An 18,380-nucleotide genomic window follows, 5' to 3' on the forward strand; every position below is an offset into this window, starting at 1 on the left:
TTTTCTTTGAAAAACCTAACACATGCTAAGCTGCTCGACAGGCCGTTTTCCATGTTAGCGGTCACTAAGCGAGACTTGAACATTTGTTTGCTGCTGGTTTAGGTTTTAGTTCAGAATTCACAGAGATTAACTGTCTTTTCTCTGATCCCTTCCAGAGTAAATGTGTCAAATACTGGCCAGATGAGTATGCCCTGAAAGAATACGGGGTCATGCGCGTTAGGAACGTCAAAGAAAGTGCCGCGCATGACTATACGTTAAGAGAACTTAAACTTTCCAAGGTTGGACAAGTAAGTATATTGTCGTATTTTAGAGACTTTGGTAACTGTGGATGGTATGCAGGAATTCAGAGTCTTGCAGTCACTCATGTTTATGTGTATTCATGCATTTGTTCCCTCATTGATTCAGTAGCCATTTATTGGCTGCCTTCTATGCGCCAGGTACGGTTCAGGCACTAGACACTGTGAACAAGGCAGGCGCCGTCTCTGCCCTCACCGAGCCTAGGGAGATGAAAGATTTAAAAGTAAATAACCAACAAAGCTTTCTGATTGCACTTGGTCTATAAAGGCCACAGGGTGGTGTGTTTGAGAGTGCCTAGGTACTCGAGATGGAGTAAATAGGGACAGTCTCTCTGAGGGGGTGACACTTGACCTGAGACCTGAAGGTGGAGGACATCCAGGTTGAGAGAAGAGTATTACAGTAAGTGCAAAGGTCCTGAGGCCGATTTGTGATCAAATTCCATGCATCAGATCTTCTTAATTGCACGTAGTTCAAGATTGGTTCTGGAGCGACTCACTTCACAAAACAAAATAGGCTTAGATGTGGATTCTTTTGTTTTTTTGTTTTTTTTTTTTTTTTTACCACATCTCACTTTGTCACCCTGGTTAGAGTGCAGTGGCATCATCATAGCTCAAACTCCTGACCTCAAGTGATCCTCCCACCTCGGCCTGCCAGAGTGCTGGCATTACAGGCGTGAGCCACTGTGCCTGTCCTGGATTCATTTTAATTTTACGTTTAGAGGGGCTTACTTATTCAAATTCTTTTGGGAACACAAGGATGAAGGAAACTGCCTTTGTCCTCATGGAATTACAGTCACATAGCCGCAAGAAGCTGTGTATACAAATAGTTATGCTCCAGAGCAGACACAGGCTGTAGCACACGCCCAAAGTGCCTGGTACCGCAAAGTGTGGGACTCCCTCCTGGCTGGGGCACCCGGGAGGCCTTCTTAGAAACTGGGCCTTCAAGGGTCCGGTTTCTACGGGAGCAGATGGTGGGGAGAAGGCCTCCCGGGTGGAGATGCTGTTTGAGCTCTGGTACCGAAGTTCAAATGGTAGGGAAATGGGATTTAGGGGGAACAAAGGTTAAGTGGGGAATTGAGGGAATAAATGGGTAGAGAGAAATTGGGAAGAATCTGTCTTTTTTTTGTTGTTGTTGTTTAAAGATTCCCCTTCAAAGAATGAAGGGCAGTCTCAGCTATCAGGTTAAGAAATCTGGACTTTACTTGTCAATCTGCACGGAACCTGCCACGGCTCTTCGGCCACATGAGCACGTGCAGAGCTGTGCACCGGGAAGGTGACTGGGATGGGGTGACCCGAGTGGCCCCAAGCCCTGTCAGGAGGCCTCTGCAGTGGTCTAGGTTGATGGCCTCCTCTCCATGTATGCAGAGACTTCAGCAATTGTTCTTTTTTGTTGTACTTCTTATTCCTTCCTTTGGAAGGGAACATTGTGTGTAAAATGTCAGTGTCAATGGGAAGAGAAGCAGTGGACGTGAGAGGCGCTTGGAGGTAAAGGCTGCAGGGTGTGGGGATAGTTTGGCTCTTGGGGCTACTTTAGAGGGGGAGGGAGGTTTTTAAGGCACAGGGAACAATGTGTCTGAGTCAGGACAGGAGGTTGGGGTTTATCCTAAATGCAGCAGGCAGCCGTAGTTGATTGGCGGGGACAGGAGGGGGTCCAGGGATGAGGACCGGTTAGGAGGCCTGGCTAAAGATGAGAGGGCTTGAACTAGGCCAGTGGCAGGGGTGCTGGAAGGAAGAGGCCCACACGGAGGTCACCGTGGAGGCGGACGTGCAAGAGGTTTGACGGTGGAGTGCGTGAAGGGCCAGGGTGGCGTTCAGGATGACGGGTGGCGTTCTAGCTTGAGACGTGGGTGGACGGCAGTGGATCTGAGGATGGAGGGAGGACCAGGAATCTCCCTGCGGCCACGTAAAGCCTGCGATGCCTTTGAGACAACAACGCAGAGATGTCAGGCAGGCAGGGGTGGAGGGCGGACGAGGAGGGGAGATGGGACGGAGGGTCATGGATGGATTGATTTTGGGCAATGGAGGGACATTTCTTCTGTGGCAACAGGTGGCCGTAGGTGCCTGTAGGTGAGCTGAGAGGGCTGGATTTCTCCGTCTTCTCTGAGGCGTGAGGCAAGGACTTCAGTTGGCGGTTGCAGGAGATGAGAGGACAGACCGAGGAAAGAGGAGTGGGGAGTAGTAAGTGTGTACCAGGGCGAGAAATCCAGACATTTCTGGGCAGCGCTGAGTGCCCGGCTGAGTGGTGAACGTGAACATTTAGTGACACCAATCACCTGAGTTTTCTCCGAGGACACAAAACAGAAAGTAGGCGGATTGTCTAGGCCCGGGGCTTTGCTCGGTGGTACAGTGGAGGCAGGGAAGGTCGCAGTGGAGGCGTGTGGCGGAGAGCAGTTGTCACCCCAGGACGTGGCCCTCTGGCTGGATAAGAGGGAGCAGGGACTGGAGGAGGCGGGTGGAAAGTGGGGCGAGGGCTCAGTGTCTGGGGGGCCCCATGAGGGGGTCAGGGGACCGGAGCGAGCTGGAAGGCGTGCGGTGGTGGCCCGGGGTGGGACGTTCGGGTTTCTGATGTTGGCGGGTGGGGTGGGGTGGTGGAGGCCCAGCCTGTCGCAGAGACTGAGAGGAGCTGGAACAATGTAGCTGTCGTGTAGAAATACCGGCGAGATGTAGAGGACACTGGCGAGATGTAGAGGACACTGGACGAAGACTCGGATAGGCCTTTCTTCGGCTTTGGTGATAAACTGCCCGTCTTCCCATTATCAGGGGTTTCTGAGTAGCAGTTAGATTTTTCTTCAGATTAGGTGATAAACCGTCCGTCTCGCTACCAGATATTTAGAGTAGCAGGTATGGGCGACGTCAGCCTATGGCTTTGTGTTTTGAACCTTGACGTGGTGTGACAGGGGACCCATCATTTCTCCTGAATTGCTGAGAAAACATTATCTGCTTTTTTGCATAGCATTTTACATTATTTCTAAAGTGCTGTCACGTGATCTCATTTAAGCCTCCTGACCTCCCCAGGAGGAGCTGGGGCGGGGATCCCCCTGGCCATTTCCCAAGGAGGAGAGGCACGGATGTGCACTGAGGCTGGGGCGGGTCTCTCACTCCCTGACTGTCCTTCCTGGGACCTGTGTAGCCACCTGATTTTTAGGTCACTCGGTAACATCAAGGCAATTTTTTTTCATGACATTGGCAAATTAAATGCATGCAATTCAAGGTGGTGGACACTGGTTTAGTTACTCTCTCGTGCGCGCTTTAAAATGTCTTTTTAAATCCCTTTTAAAAATGTCACTTAGCTTGGATTGTCTCCAGATGTATGGGAAGAAGATGTTGCAATGCATAGTGCTGCTATAATTACCTAATCTGGATAGATCCAGAAACATGATACTTTTTGGTCTTCTGTGGTCTTGGTGCCATTGTTGATCTTTATGATCATTATCCTCAAAATAGCCACCACGTGATGAGTCTCTGAGCGTGTGCTGGGCCGCGGCTGTGCGTGTTTCGGTGAGCTCACTGCATCCTTACAACGGCATTGTGAGATGGAGATCATTGTTCCCACTTGGAAACGAAGAAATCGAGGCTTAGAGATGTCCAGGGGCCACAGTGTGAATGCCTGGGAGCTAAGCCTAACCCAGCCATCTGATTGCAAAGCCTGTCTTCTCTACTTTGCATTAAACAAAAGTTAAAAATATAATGATACTATAATAAAAGTGTGTGTGTGTGTGTGTGTGTGTGTGGGGAGGGTTGGGTATAAAAGAATGACAAACAGGAACAAATGTCTGTTTTGTCCTCTGCTGGGAGGAGAGACCCGAGTCCCTGGAGGCCTCAGTCGCCTCCAGAGCTGAGCGCCACATGGATGAGGAGGGACCGGGGCGTTACCTGCTGTTGGTGATTCAGAGAGATGGCGCAGGCTGGAGTCACCTGGAGGGACGAACTGTCGTGCTAGGCATCTTGATTCTCATGACGGAGGCTCTGCCTCTCAGCTCCGTTGGCTCACGCAGGGTATAGGTAAACTTGGAACCGGGTGGACCCTCAACCCCTTGATTTATTTAATTCTTTTCTGGTTTTTCTTGGCTCTACTCCAGGGGAATACGGAGAGAACCGTCTGGCAGTACCACTTTCGGACCTGGCCGGACCACGGAGTGCCCAGTGACCCCGGGGGCGTGCTGGACTTCTTGGAGGAGGTCCACCACAAGCAGGAGAGCATCACGGACGCAGGGCCAGTCGTGGTGCACTGCAGGTGACAGCCCCTGCTGCCTCTGTAGGCCACAGCCTGTCCCGTCTCCCAGCACCCACGGCTTGCTTTTACCTACCCACCCCAGCTCTTTAACTGTAGGGGAAATTTAGTATCTATTTGAGGTATGGACAAACTACATTAAGGGACATTTTGACCCCAAAGTATATTTCTCATAGACCCTACAGGACTGCCAGGTGTCGGGTGGTGGGGGTGGGGTGGACACAGACCTTATTCTCAAAGATCCCTTAGTCTAGTCATTTTTGCTTGGTTTTCTTTTTTAATATAGTAATTTAGGATTCATCTCTTTGACTGTGATTCTGTTCTCTTTTACTGTGTAAATAAGATCTATTTTTTCTCCTGCCACTGCACTTGTTTGCTTCCCAAGATTCTGCCTGCTTCCCACCAAGGCCTTTGCTGGAAGCCGTGGGCTCTACACCAGAGCGTGTGGACTGTTGATGCTCAAGTTTGGGCTTCATGGTCACGCTGGGGAAAGTTTGGTTCCCTAAATCTCTTTCATTTGTTGGGCAAGTGGATATATGTGAAACTTTTTATTTGTCCCATGTTTTAAAAAGCTACCATTTATTGAGCACTTGCTTTGTGCCAGCCTCTGAGCAAAGTGTTTTTTGTACGTTATTCACATTTGATCCTCACAATACCTCCCTATGAGGTATGTGCTGCTGTCCCCATTTCACAGATGAGGAAACTGAGGGTCAGAGAGGTTAAGGGACTCGCATCAGGACATTGTAGTGGGGAAGCTGGGCTCCAAGAGCAGGCTGGGCTGACTCCAAAGCCCTGTGCCCTTTGCCAACATATTTTCAGACGTAAATAGACGATCTTATAAATAACTCCCAACAGCAGACGTTGTTTCTGTTAATATTAATAGTGTGGTTTTCAGTAGGAAACCCCCATGAATGACTCTGTTGTCCCCGTCTTTTTTGTCCTTCTGCCTACAGTGCTGGAATTGGCCGGACGGGGACGTTCATTGTGATTGATATCCTTATTGACATCATCAGAGAGAAAGGTAGGTCATTGGCAGGGCAAGAAGCTGCAGTTCCTGTTCTGAGTTTCTGGAAGGAAAGAGCTACTGACATAGCTGAGGGAAGAGAAGAATTTTTCATAAAAATCTAGGCTGAAGACTTTTACTATGTCTGCCTGAGAACAGAAGTGATGCAATTTGAGCTTTTGGTACAAAATGAGGTCTAGGAGGTGTGGACCCCACGGCTCTGGCCTTTTGTGTCACATGTAGTGACAATCTCTACCTAGTCTCCTAGCCTCGTTTGCGGTATGGGGTGCTGTTAGAGAGTGGGGATCCCGACCTCCCACACTTTATCATGTGATCTGGGATCATTGATATTGGTCGGAAGTTCAGTGCTGTAGCTGTTGGAACACGTTCAGTTGAAACAGCAAAGACTAAATCAGCTTTATCTCCAAGTCTCGCAAAAGTTGTGCATGGAGCCAGGCACAGTAGCACATTCCTGTATTCCCATCTACTTGGGAGGCTGAAGCGAGAGGATCCCTTGAGCCCAGGAGTTCAAGTCCAGCCAGGGCAACGTAGAGAGACCCTGCTTCTAAAGCAAAACAAATTAGTTTCGCATTAAATAACTTCCTCTTGGCTGTGGTGTTTGCTTTGTAGGTGTTGACTGCGACATTGACGTTCCCAAAACCATCCAGATGGTGCGGTCCCAGAGGTCAGGGATGGTCCAGACAGAAGCACAGTACCGATTTATCTATATGGCCGTCCAGCATTATATTGAAACACTACAGCGCAGGATTGAAGAAGAGCAGGTATCAGCCCGGAGGGGCTGGCACTCGGATTTTCCTTTTCTTTCTAGGCCTCTTGGATATGCTTTCCTTTTGAGCAGGAGGACGGGCTCTGATGCACAACCGTTTTTATTTGGGAAGGGGAAACAAGTTCCCAACTAAAAGAGCCCCTCTGGAAACTGGTAATTATTCCCTCCTTCATAGCTATGAATTTTCAGTCCAGAGCAGCTAGGGTGGGGCACCATGCCATCGTCCTGGCCAGCCAGGTCGAGGAACTGCCGCGCAGAAAGGTTATGACGTTCCCAGGCTCCCATGGCAGGCTTAGAACTCAAGGGCTTGAAGTTTCCAGCCTGTTCCAGCTTTGATCCGGGCCATGTTTATCCTGCTTCCATCTCTTAAAACGAATGCCTCGCTCTTAATAGCGCACGGCAGTTTGAACCACTAATTTGGTCGAGTTGGAAACAGTGAAATTTCAGTTTTAATAAGCTGTGCATAATGAAGAAGAATGTGGAATTGGAGCCTTTCCATTTGAAGCTATTCATAACAGACACAAAGCTGGGTTAATTAGGAATATGCTGAGACGAGGGAAATGAGGAGAACTGCTCTTTTGGGGGCTGTGCGCATCTCCCCCACCCCGCAACCCCACTGCTGTGCTGCAGGCGGGGGGTCGTGTCTAAACATCAGGGACGTTTGCCTGCCTTACCCTGTTCATTGCCTTCCAGAGAACTCAGCTTTTCAAAGTGGGAACTAAGCTCTTTTCAAAATGGGACCTGCCACCTATTTGAAAGATTTTTTAGCCTAGCAGAGTAGCGGCACATTATCAAAGTTTGGTTAGCCGGAGTAAGGTACCTGCTGATGAGTTCAGGAGGATCTCAGCTCACACAATGCTTTTGTTTCATTACGCAAAAACATCTTCAGAAACAGAATATGTAGAGAAATGCAAGGTCAAATAATGAACAAGATACCAGTTTTGAATATTAGTGCTTTAAATCTGAATTTGTATTATTTTAGGTGCTATGAAATATTTAGATGGTTACTGCAGGTTATTTTATGTGTGTATCTGCCATTACTCTCAGTTTGGTCCAGGAATAGTGCAGCAAACAGTTGCCCAAAGGGAAGGACGCCTAATAAATACGAAGTGAACACAGCACAGTTGCGACAAGTTGGAAAGTGTTCAGGGCTATCTTGAAGCACATGATGTAGCCCTGCTTGGAAAAGCAAGGGGAGAAAAGCTCTCTTTATTTCATTTAGAAATTTTGGTTTTATCCTTATTTTAGAGAATTTAGGGACCCTCCTTCCATAGCTTTTATAGCACTTTACCTCTTCTCATTGCTGTAGGGCCTCTCTGACCTTAACTCTGAGGTTGTAGGTTGGATTTAGGAATTACTTAAAAAAAAAAAATCTTTATTGTTGCCTTTTTGGGGTGGGGGAGGCAGGGGACGAAAGCAAAATATGCTCCTTGATAATTTAAGTGTTACAGATGTAGAAGAGTGAATGTCCTGGTAATCCAACCCCAAGAATGTTTGGATTCCTTCCTTCCTTCGTTCAGCCAGGACTTCTGGTGCTGACAGGTGTCAGTGCTGTGCTAGGAAGCATTTTAGCTACTGTTTGGGGTATGGACCTTTGGAGTTTTAAAAACGTGTAGGCTTAGATTATTTATTTTTACAAATGATATCCTGTAACGTGTAGTTTCCTGCATTGTACAGTTTGAATCACTCTGGCAACTGGCTCGTGGTAAAGTAAGAAGTACTTTCATTTAGTAGAAGGTTTAGGTTACAGACTTAAAAATATTAAGCATCAATCTCCACATAAAAACAAAAAAACCTGAAACCCACCTGATTTTTATGTTAGGCCAAAGAATAAAACTCATTCAGGGTAATTGATCATTTTGTAATATAGGCATGTCCAAAATTATGAAGCATTGAGGACCTTTGGGAGTAAAAGAATTTGCTACAGAGAGATCAGCATAAAAAAAATTAAATAAATGACGGGTGAAGAGCCGTGGGAAAGGCAGAAGAGAAACACAGAATCAGATGTGGGAATCCAGGGGAAAGTGCAAACAAAGCAAGATTAAGAAAATTCTCAAGTGTTTATAAGCAGTTCTCACACTCTGCCGGCTACTTGGAGGTAGAATTTTCTGTTAACTTCCATTTACAGCAGTAAAAAAAATTTTTTATTTGCAGAAGCGGTGCATGGAATTTCCTTTACCCAGCTTTCCTGACTGTTAACATTTTAACATACTGAACTTATTCATTCATTCTCTCTGTTTAAAAAAATTTTATATATATATGTAAATTTTTTTTTTTTTTTTTTGAGATGAAGTCTTCTTCTGTTGCTGGAGCTAGAGTGCAGTGGCGTCCTCATAGCTCACTGCAACCTCAGACTCCTGGGCTCAAGTGATCCTCTTGCCTCAGCCTCCCTAGTAGCTGGGACTACAGGTGCACGCCACCATGCCTGCCTAATTTTTTCTATTTTTAGTAGAGATGGGGGGGTCTCCTTCTTGCTCAAGCTGGTCTCGAACTCCTGAGCTTAAGCGATCCTTCTGCCTCAGCCTCCCGGAGTGCTAGGGTTACAGGCATGAGCCACTGTGCCCAGCCTTATCTCTGTAAATTTTTAAAATGAAATGTTTGTTAGTTGCAAACATTTATGCCCCTCTGCCTCTAAATGTTTGGAAAATGTGTACTTTCTAAAAATAAGGACATTCTCTTATATAACCAATAGTACAATGATCAAAATCAGGATCATTTATATACTGATATAATACTACTGTCTAACCTCCAGACTGTATTCCGATTTTGCCAGTTTGTCCTACCAATATCCTTTATGTGGTCCAGGGTCACACAGTTCGTTTAGTTGTCATGTATCTTTAGTCTCTAATCTGGGACAGTTTCTCAGTCATTCTTTCTCTCTCATGACCTAGACCTTTTTGAAGGGTTCAGGCCAATTATTCGGTAGAATGCCTTTCAGTTTGGACTTGTCTGATGTTTTCCCTTGATTAGATTCAGGTCACGTAGTTTTGACAGGACTGTCACGGAAGTAATGTTGTGTTCTTAGTGCATCATAGCAGGAGCACAATGATAATTTGATTCATTACTGGTGGTGGGAACTTTGATCACTTGAGTAAGGTGATGTCTGTCAGGTTTCTCTACTGTAAATTACTATTTTTCCTTTGTAAGTTATAATAATATCTTGTAGGTAGATACTACAGACTGTGTTACTAACCTGTTTCCCGTAATACCTTTTCTGTTTTCATCACTGCCTTTCCCTTCCAGCTTTATTAAATATATTTGACAAGTAAAAATTGTATATATCCAAAGTGTTCAACATGATATTTTGATACACATACATGTCTGAAATGATTCCACAATGAAATTAATTAACACACCCATCATCTCATGTAGTTACTTTTGTGTGTGTGTGTGGTGAGAATACTTAAGATCTGTAAAGCTCCTTGACTTATGATGGGGCTACGTGCTGATGGGCCCTGGGTGTGAGCCACCGCACCCGGCCAGGACATTATCAAAAATAGCATGTCACAGGCCACCCTTGTACAGCTCTTCGGCTTCTGTGCAGGGATTTCTCAAGGAGCAGGTGTTCAGGGTTACCTTTTTATTTTTTACTAGGTATTAACTAGTTAACGCTACTGCCACTAATTGGACGCTAAAGGGATGGTGCCAATCTACCCTCTCACCAGCAGAGCACGAAAGTTCCCACGTGTACATCGGTGTTTGATAAGCCCACCCTTTCTGCTGTTTGCCTGTCCTGAGCAATGCTAGAATGAGGCCAGCTGGCTGTTTCCAGGCGCATAGAGGAGTAGGAGAGGGTGATAAGCCATCTAACTAGAAGTCTTCCCAAATACAGTTCATTCCACATCTGAGCTGAGGTTACATTCCTGCTAATTTTCTTTGCCTGTGCACACCACCTCCTGCCCGCGCCCCCACCCCCAGGATATCATTACAGCCAACAACGAACGAAGTTTGGAGAGGTGCTACGGCCTTTTCCAGGGGTTAGGGGAGATACGACAAAGTGCGTTATTGCTTCTGATAAGACACTATTGTCTTTTGTTCCTGTGTGCCATTTCTACTTAGACTGAATTTATTTCTGGACTTCTTTTCCCAGCTGTTTACCTGAAAATCATTACATGTGTTGCACACGAAACTATGAAATGATTACATGCTAACGCGGCAAGGATGGTGTGACTTTTCTCTTAGCGCAGAAATAGGTGCATTTGATTCAATGCAGTAAGTCGATAGCACATGACTTTCTGTGCTTTTGAATTATATGGTTCAAAAGTACTTTTCACCCATCTGGTGTATTTACACTGAGGAGGTGAAGTCCCTAAAAATGTGGTCAACAGATCAGTATTCTCAAGGGTGTAACCTGTCTATTTCTCTGTATCTCTCTCTCTCTCTCTCTCTATCTTTCTCTCTCTCTCTGTCTTGGTGAAATACCTTTTTTGTTTCTTTATTCCTTTACAAAAATCATAGTCCCTCATATGTGCACTCTTCCAACTTTCAGAAAAGCAAGAGGAAAGGGCACGAGTACACAAATATTAAGTATTCTCTAGCGGACCAGACCAGTGGCGATCAGAGTCCCCTCCCGCCTTGTACCCCAACGCCACCCTGTGCAGAGTAAGTAGTGATGAAGAAAATTCTTTTTACCTGAACATAGTGCTATAAAAAGGCTTTAAAAACAAAAAACAAGTCTTTGTAGCATGTGCCTCTCACTGGCGCACATTGCTGTTGCCCAGCGATTCGTGTCTCAGTGATTGGCAGTTTCTATGGATTGTGTTGATGGCGTCTGAACTAAAGTGTGATTGTCCTAAACTGAAGGCCGACTGCTGTGCTAGCCAGGATTATATAGGATTATGTGTGTATCAGGCGGTGGTTCTCCAAGAAGAATCTAATGTTTCTATTGATGGGACGGGGATTATTGCAAGACAAGGTCATATCTCTTACGATGTGTTAAGACTCTTTGCTAAGAAAAGTAAATAAATTGACCATTAATGTGTCAAAACAACTGTGATCTGCTGATTCTCCACCAGTCAACGGAAATCTGCTTTTGGTGTTTAAACCAGGGGTCAGCAAACTACAGCCCACAGGCCAAATCTGGGACATGGCCTGATTTTTGGTTTTGTTTTTTGGTATAAAGTCTTGCTCTGTTGCCTGAGCTAGAGTGCAGTGATGTCATCAGAGCTCACTGCCCCCCTCAAACTCCTGGGCTCAAGCGATCCTCCTGCCTCAGCCTCCCAAGTAGCTGGGACCACAGGCATATGCCACCATGCCCGGCTAATTTTTAAAAATTTTTTATAGAGATGGAGTCTCCCTATGTTGCTCAGGCTGGCATGGCCTGTTATTGTATATTGTCCATGAATGGTTCTTAAAGGGTTGTAAAACAAAAGCAAAACCCAACAACAAAACAAAACCCCAAAAATAACATATGACAGAGACCATGTATGGCATGCAGAGCCTAAAATACTTTCTGGTCCTTTCCAGAGAAACTTTGCTGACTCCTTGTTTACGCTAAAACATGATAGGAGAACATTTCTTAAACTGGTGATATGAATAGCAATTGTAAGTTATTATTTTCCTATATATTCTAAAGTCACTCTCTAGTATAACATTTACTTTTTATTTTCCCCTAAGACTCTTATCTCTGTTTGCTTCTGATGTAGGTTTTCAAACGCCTGCTGACTTTAATATTCTATATAAATGTTTTAGGTAGCATACATGAGGCTTGTATTATTTGCTTTCTATTTAACACTGAAAAGAAATTATATAGCAGAAGTATTCTCTACTCCAAGGTGCCTCTTCTTCGTGCCTACTTTTTTCTTTCCCGGTGGACTGACTGGGGAAGTTGGTATTTTAAATTGCTCTCTGCAATAATTTGCAGTGGAATCAGAACGTCAGGGCTCTGAGTCCTTGCCAGAAAGCTTTCCTTTCATGTTGGCAGACAGAGTCAGCTGTCATGATTCCCTTAGTACCAATGGCATACCTGTGGCTAATGGGCTCTTGGCCTCTCATTTCTGATGTCCGCCCTGTAGGGTACAGACACAGGACACCCTCGTACCGGAGCCCTCTCCAGCCGGCACCCACAGCTGCTGGGTTCCTGCCCTCCTCTGATCACCCCTTCCTGCTCAGCAGAAAGGAGTCTGGGTGCTTTGATGCTGCGGCTCTTTCCTGGGGCCCTAAACCAGCTGTTCCCCTTCATGCGACCTGAGCTGGGGCTGAGTGGATCTCTAATCACTGCCTGAGGGCTTGCGGCTTTTGCCCGTTCAGATTCCTCTGCTGGAAGCTAATATCATTTCTTTCTGTAATGTGTGTGTCCCACCCTCCTTCATGGTGTAACTCATATGCCTCATCCTACAAGCCTCCTTAGAACAACCCACTTTCCTTCAAACCCAGAGAGCACAGGGACTCAAGGCTCTTAGTGGACTTTGAACTTTGCAGTTAAATTGCTGTATGCGTATGTCTCCTATCCCTGTCGAGAATGTCCACCCCTGGGCACAGGAACTGTGTCTGCACCATATCCGGTTCCCAAAGAATGTAGAGTGTGCTTTATAAATACCGAGTACGTTTAAACAGCATGGTCTACATTTTTATAAATGTCTTGCATTTTCTTTTCTCTGTAGAATGAGAGAAGATAATGCTAGAGTCTATGAAAATGTGGGCCTGATGCAGCAGCAGAAAAGTTTCAGATGAGAAGACCTGCCAAAGCTTCCGCACAGAAATAGGTATTGCAATGCCAGTGCTCTATTGGTTAATTATTTATATAATTTGCAGCATCTTTAAGCAGGCAAATAATCTGTGAGTGTTTCAGCAGAGTGTGCCATAATTGAGTTTTACAAACCAGCCTCCTTTTTCTTCTCTCTGTGCTTCCTTTTCCAAGGTGGATTTAGTCTACAGTTCATTAAGCATTGAAACCAAACAGAATTAATTCTGCAAGGGGCAAGGCTAGTACTTATTCCAGAGAGATGGTTGATATTGGTACAGGTATAACTGGTCCTACAATTTTTGTTAGAGTTGGTTAACCCACGCTGTGCTGGGGATGATCTGGAGGGATCTGGAAGCTTCGGGACACAGCACTGGGTGGTTGGGAGTTAGGAAGCCTGAGTTCTGGTTTCACTTGACTTCTGACCGGCTGTGTGACACAGGGTACCAGACCCCCTGGCCTTTGATGTCCCTTCCAGCTCTGCTGGGAATTTATATCTCTTGTGTGTCTCTTCTCTGTCAGTTACCTTTTCAGATTGTGACCCAAGTATGTGATATATGTTTTAATAAGTTAGAAACTCAAAGTGTCAGTATTTCATGTTGAAATTCCCACTTCAATGGTAGTATATTTAAAAGCTTTAAATCTGCTTCAGAATTGTTTAATGCTTTGTCAAGCCTTTAGATGTATGCTCCTTAAAGATTCTAACTTATTTTTTCCCTAGATGTGGACTTTCACCCTCTCCCTAAAAAGATCAAGAATGGATGCAAGAAAGTTTATGTGAAGAATGAATTTGGAAGGCTTGCATTGTGATTGGCTACCTTTTAATAAGCAAAATTTGAAACCATGTAAAACCTGTATTTTAACTTAACAATACCCGATTTCCAATTACTCATTTCCTCAGATAAGAAGAAATCATCTCTACAATGTAGACAATGTTATATATTTTATAAAATTTTGTTTTAAATTGAGGAAGCAGTTAAATTGTGCTCTATGTTTTGCCAATTATGAGGATTCAAATTCTAGGTATGGGCAGTTTTTTTTGTTGTTGTTATAACCTTAACCAATTTAATTTTTTTCTTTTTGTGGGGGATGATAGAGCACTTGTAAGAAGAAATGATTTGGGAAAATTAAGTAACAACATCCCAGAGAAGTGAGAACAATCTCATTTCATATCGCTTATCCAGTAGTGGAGAATTCATTTTGATGGCTTCTTTTTTTGGCTCAGTGATACTTAAGCCAGGGCCTGAGACTGTCAAACGCTGTCTACCTTTGCATTGCCGTTAAAGAATCATAGAGAAAAAAAAAATCATAAAATTTTTATGAATTAGTATAAAGAGGTATGTTTTCTTCTTAACAGATGACCAATTACCATTCAGCTGTTGACTGAGAAGGTTGTGATGGAAAAATGTTTGCCATATTTTCTTTGCATTTGAGTAATTGTCTTGTATTTAGAAAAAAGGCATCTGTGGATGAACAGTGTTTTTGGTTGTCAAATGTTGCTGACAAATCACCCCAAAATTTTAAAATGACCCCACTCCACCCCCAACTGTTCTTTCTGAGCTGGGCTCAGCTGAGCTGTTCTTCTGCTGGCCTTGCCGGCGGTCACCCATGTGGTCAGCAGGTTGGCAGAAACACTGGGATGGCTGGGCTTCTTTCCCTGCACGCGGCCCTCAGGGTCTCTCCTCCTCTCTGTGGTCTCTCTAGCAGGGTATCTAGACCCGCTGTGTGCAGCTCAGAGCTGCAAAGAGCTTGAAAGCAGAAGCAGCCAGGCCGTCCTAAGACGAACTCTCGCAGCGTCCCTTCTACTGCCCTCTAGTGATGAAACAGTCACGAGCCCAGCCCAGATTCAAGAAGCGGGCGTGCGGTGGAGGTGCAGTTCATTGCGGGGCCACCAGTCTAAACAGACTGTCAGAGCCAGTGCCATGGAAAACCAACTATATTAGCAAAAGTAGAAACTGCTACTGACCTTGGGAAGCTGAAGCTGCTTACAATAGCTGGTATAAGCTGAAAGTCAGACTGAGGAATAAAGAAAGGGCCTTCTAGAAGCTTCATGAACCAGTTCTGCCAGCTCCGAGCATATTTTCTGAACCAGCACTTGGGAAAACTGGTCTTGTAAGGATGGATGTGTGTAGGGGGACAGAGGTTTTGCGAGCGGAACCACCCCATCATTGGGGCACCCCCAGACTATGGGGAATGTGACGCTTTTTTGATGCCACTGGTTTCTAGTTGGACCAAGGTGAGAAGGAACAGTCCTGACTGGCCTCCGGCCAGATTGAGTGAGCTCATTTTTGTTTTAGCCAAGCAGTAAGACTTGCTAATGTCCTACCTTAAGTGCCTTCTCCAAAGACATCCCTCTTTGCCTCGTGTGTTGAATCGTCACTCAGTGAGTATATTTCAATGAAAATATCCTGGGTTGACTTTTGTAACGATAATAAAATGCTACGGCCACTTTGCCGTGACGTTGCGATCTCCTCAGATTCTTCTGGCTCCTGAAAGGAAGGCCTAGATCCAGCCCTGGCAGTAGTTCCTCTCCGAGGTCTTTTTGGTCCCTTGAAACCCTGAGGTCGTTTGGGAGCTCAGTGGCTGCCATGTTCACAGACAGAATGTCCACCGACGCCCCCACGCCTGCCCCAAGATCCGCTGGACTTAGAATTGCTTCAGAACACAGGTGTGGCCTGGAGGGTCCTTTCTTAGGGGAATGCCATGACTACTGTCTTCCTGGCAAGCCTATCAAGAAACAGATTCCAGTTCAGTATTTGCAGAAAGGATCTAGAATCCTGTTCTTTTTATTGCATTATCACATTGAACCGTTCTCCATTTTGCCTCAATTTTATGATGATGTCTTGACTTGACTTTGGGGACAAAGTCTTTCACCAGCATACAAGGGTTCCATTGTACAGATACATCTGCTGCATTAACCTGTAGCTGAAGATCAGTTGTTTTTGCACGTGGGGTGGAAGTACCTGATCTTGGCCAGCTTTGTTTGTTCTAGGACATTGATTTCATTTAGATTTCCCTCCATGAGGTCAGCAAGCTGTCATGTTGTTACGTAAACTTAATGCCAAGACAAGATTCATATCATAGTCCCTAGGTTGCTAAGGTTTGTCGTGTGTTTGGTAAAAGGTGATTGCAGGTTCGCAGATGAGTTTACTTTACTTGGAATGGAATCAGGCAGAAGGGCTGGGATGGTGGGGGGAGCTCGAGGTTCAGTTTTTAAAAAATAGTGGACAGGAAAGTTCCAAAGAGGTGGTGTCTGAGGAAGTCAAGGGGCCCAGGGCCAGAGCAGTCAGTAATGGGTGAATCAGGTTACCTGGAGAATAGGTGTGAAGGATACACATATGCAGTCTACTTTTTGGTTGCTGGTAGACATTAAATATGCACAATGTTCCATAGCTGGCTGAGTATTTTTAAATTATAAGCATAGGATTTTATATTTGGGGTGTAAGAATTATCTGGCATGCAGTATTGGGGTTAAAAAAATAAAAGCCAAATTTCAGAGTCTTAATAGCTTTTTTTAAAAAATAAAATAAAAAGACACCTTGTGTCCAGTGTGTGGCCCTTCTGAAATTTATGGTCATCTCTGCCATTGAAATCAATGACTTTTCAAATGTGGCTAAGTGGGGATGAGAAAACATAGGTAGGACTTTCTTGGTGTCTGCGTTCTTTACGTGGCCCAGGTGCTTTGGAACAGCCAAGAAAATGATCAAGATTATTTTTAGGGGATTCTTTTACTGGAGATTTTAAGAACTGATATAACATCTTGGGTTATTTCTAGTTCAGGGGAATGTGGAAAAGTATGCAATTGTGAAGTGTTTTGTTGTAGATTAGTATCCATAAGGGAAACTTAGACTGTAGACATAAATATAAACCCAGTGCAGTTTTTATTTTCTGTATGTTGTTGGGGGAATAAAATTTTATATATAGCAAGCACATGGCCTCCCCGATTGCAAGATGCCTTTCTTAGAATCTGTATTAGCCCTTAATTTTGTTGAAATCTCTTTCCTTTTTCCTCTTGGAAAATAAGTTCCAAAATATACTTTATTGTATCTTCCGTCACTAAAAAGTTTATTCCTTTTTCACTATGGGCAGTTCACACAAGGCAAACATATTAAACAGTTGGTTTTAGCGTATTGTATAACTTTGCTGTATATCAAACTAATTTTTACCAGTTTTCATCCTAAACCTCAAATCATGTAATTAATAATTTGCCTGTTTATTTATGACCTAATTGTGATTCTTTTATTAATAAAAGCTAATGGAAAAGGATTCTTTATTAAGCAGATGACTAGACCTACAATTAATTTTCCTGCAGTATATGAAGAAGTATTGTACCAGAGTATTAAAAGATATGTAATATTTTATTGATAAATCTATCCTTTAAAAGGAATACGTTAGGATGTCATCATTTTGATGTGAATCATGTAAATGTTGATAATATGCTGTTTATTATACATTTAGTGTTTCAAAAGATTCACGTAATTGCCTCTTTGCCCACATATATTATGTAGTCTATTTGCAATTGTTTTTAAAAAATGACATTAAAAGAATAGTTTATGTAGAGAAACATTAGTGGATGTTAATTGTTTCCCCACCTGTATTTATGGGTGTTAGTTCAACGGCTTTGCTAGTTGCAAAGCCGTATTATCAGAAGAAAAGTGTATTTGTAAACTGTATGGGAACTAAAAATTAGGAATAAAACCATTTTCTTATATTATGGCATTTGTCATTCGCTTCATCAGAAAGGTCCAGGAAAAAATGGGATTATAGATCACTCGACCTCTCACACTGGCAAAATGCTGACATTTAGCAGCTCTTATCTAGAAGATGACTTGGAATATAGAATAAATGAATCAGTTCCTCAAGAATTCACTGAGTGCCCATTCCATGAATAGCTTTCGGAGATAAGAAATTCTATTTGGAAGAACTTTTGAGTAAATGAAGAGTGAAAAGTATGTCTGTGTAAAATATACAGGAAATGCTGGGTATGTTGGTGTGCACCTATAGTCCCAGCATCCCAGCTACTCAGGAGGCTGAGGTGGGAGGATCGTTTGAGCCCAGGAGTTCAAGATCATCCTGGGCAACATAGCAAGACCCCATCCCTCTCTGTCTCTCTGTTTCTTTCTCTCTCTGTCTCTCTGTCACACACACAAATATGTATGTATATACAGGAAATGATTAGATAACACAGAACTGAATGTAAATAGCGTTGGGTGGGGATATGAAGTGAAGGTTTGGTAAGGGAAGCTTGCAGGAGGAGTGAATTATGTGCTATAGGATATCAGCTCTTCCTTTAGAATGGGTTTAGGCCACATATAAACAAGGCCACTTTCTTCTGACAATAGTGAGCATTGGCATGGGCATAAAGAAATCATTTTATAAGT

The 18,380-nt window shown here is 44.1% G+C and overlaps 1 protein-coding gene across 2 annotated transcripts in view; it reads left to right on the forward strand.

Annotated features, from left to right (window-relative positions):
- The window catches only part of PTPN11 (protein tyrosine phosphatase non-receptor type 11), a 66,741-nt gene extending 49,424 nt beyond the window's left edge, over nt 1–17,317 (forward strand). For both annotated transcript variants that reach the window (XM_069496869.1, XM_069496870.1), the window contains exons 10-16: nt 156–287; nt 4,376–4,530; nt 5,481–5,548; nt 6,161–6,312; nt 10,807–10,919; nt 12,920–13,021; nt 13,721–17,317. In XM_069496869.1, coding sequence (XP_069352970.1) covers nt 156–287; nt 4,376–4,530; nt 5,481–5,548; nt 6,161–6,312; nt 10,807–10,919; nt 12,920–12,989 — 690 coding nt within the window. In that variant the 3' untranslated portion in view covers nt 12,990–13,021; nt 13,721–17,317. The remainder of the gene's footprint in view (nt 1–155; nt 288–4,375; nt 4,531–5,480; nt 5,549–6,160; nt 6,313–10,806; nt 10,920–12,919; nt 13,022–13,720) is intronic.
- Nucleotides 17,318–18,380: the final 1,063 nt, after the last annotated feature.

The sequence above is a fragment of the Eulemur rufifrons genome, chromosome 21, assembly GCF_041146395.1.
Source record: "Eulemur rufifrons isolate Redbay chromosome 21, OSU_ERuf_1, whole genome shotgun sequence".
NCBI classification, from domain to species: domain Eukaryota; kingdom Metazoa; phylum Chordata; class Mammalia; order Primates; family Lemuridae; genus Eulemur; species Eulemur rufifrons.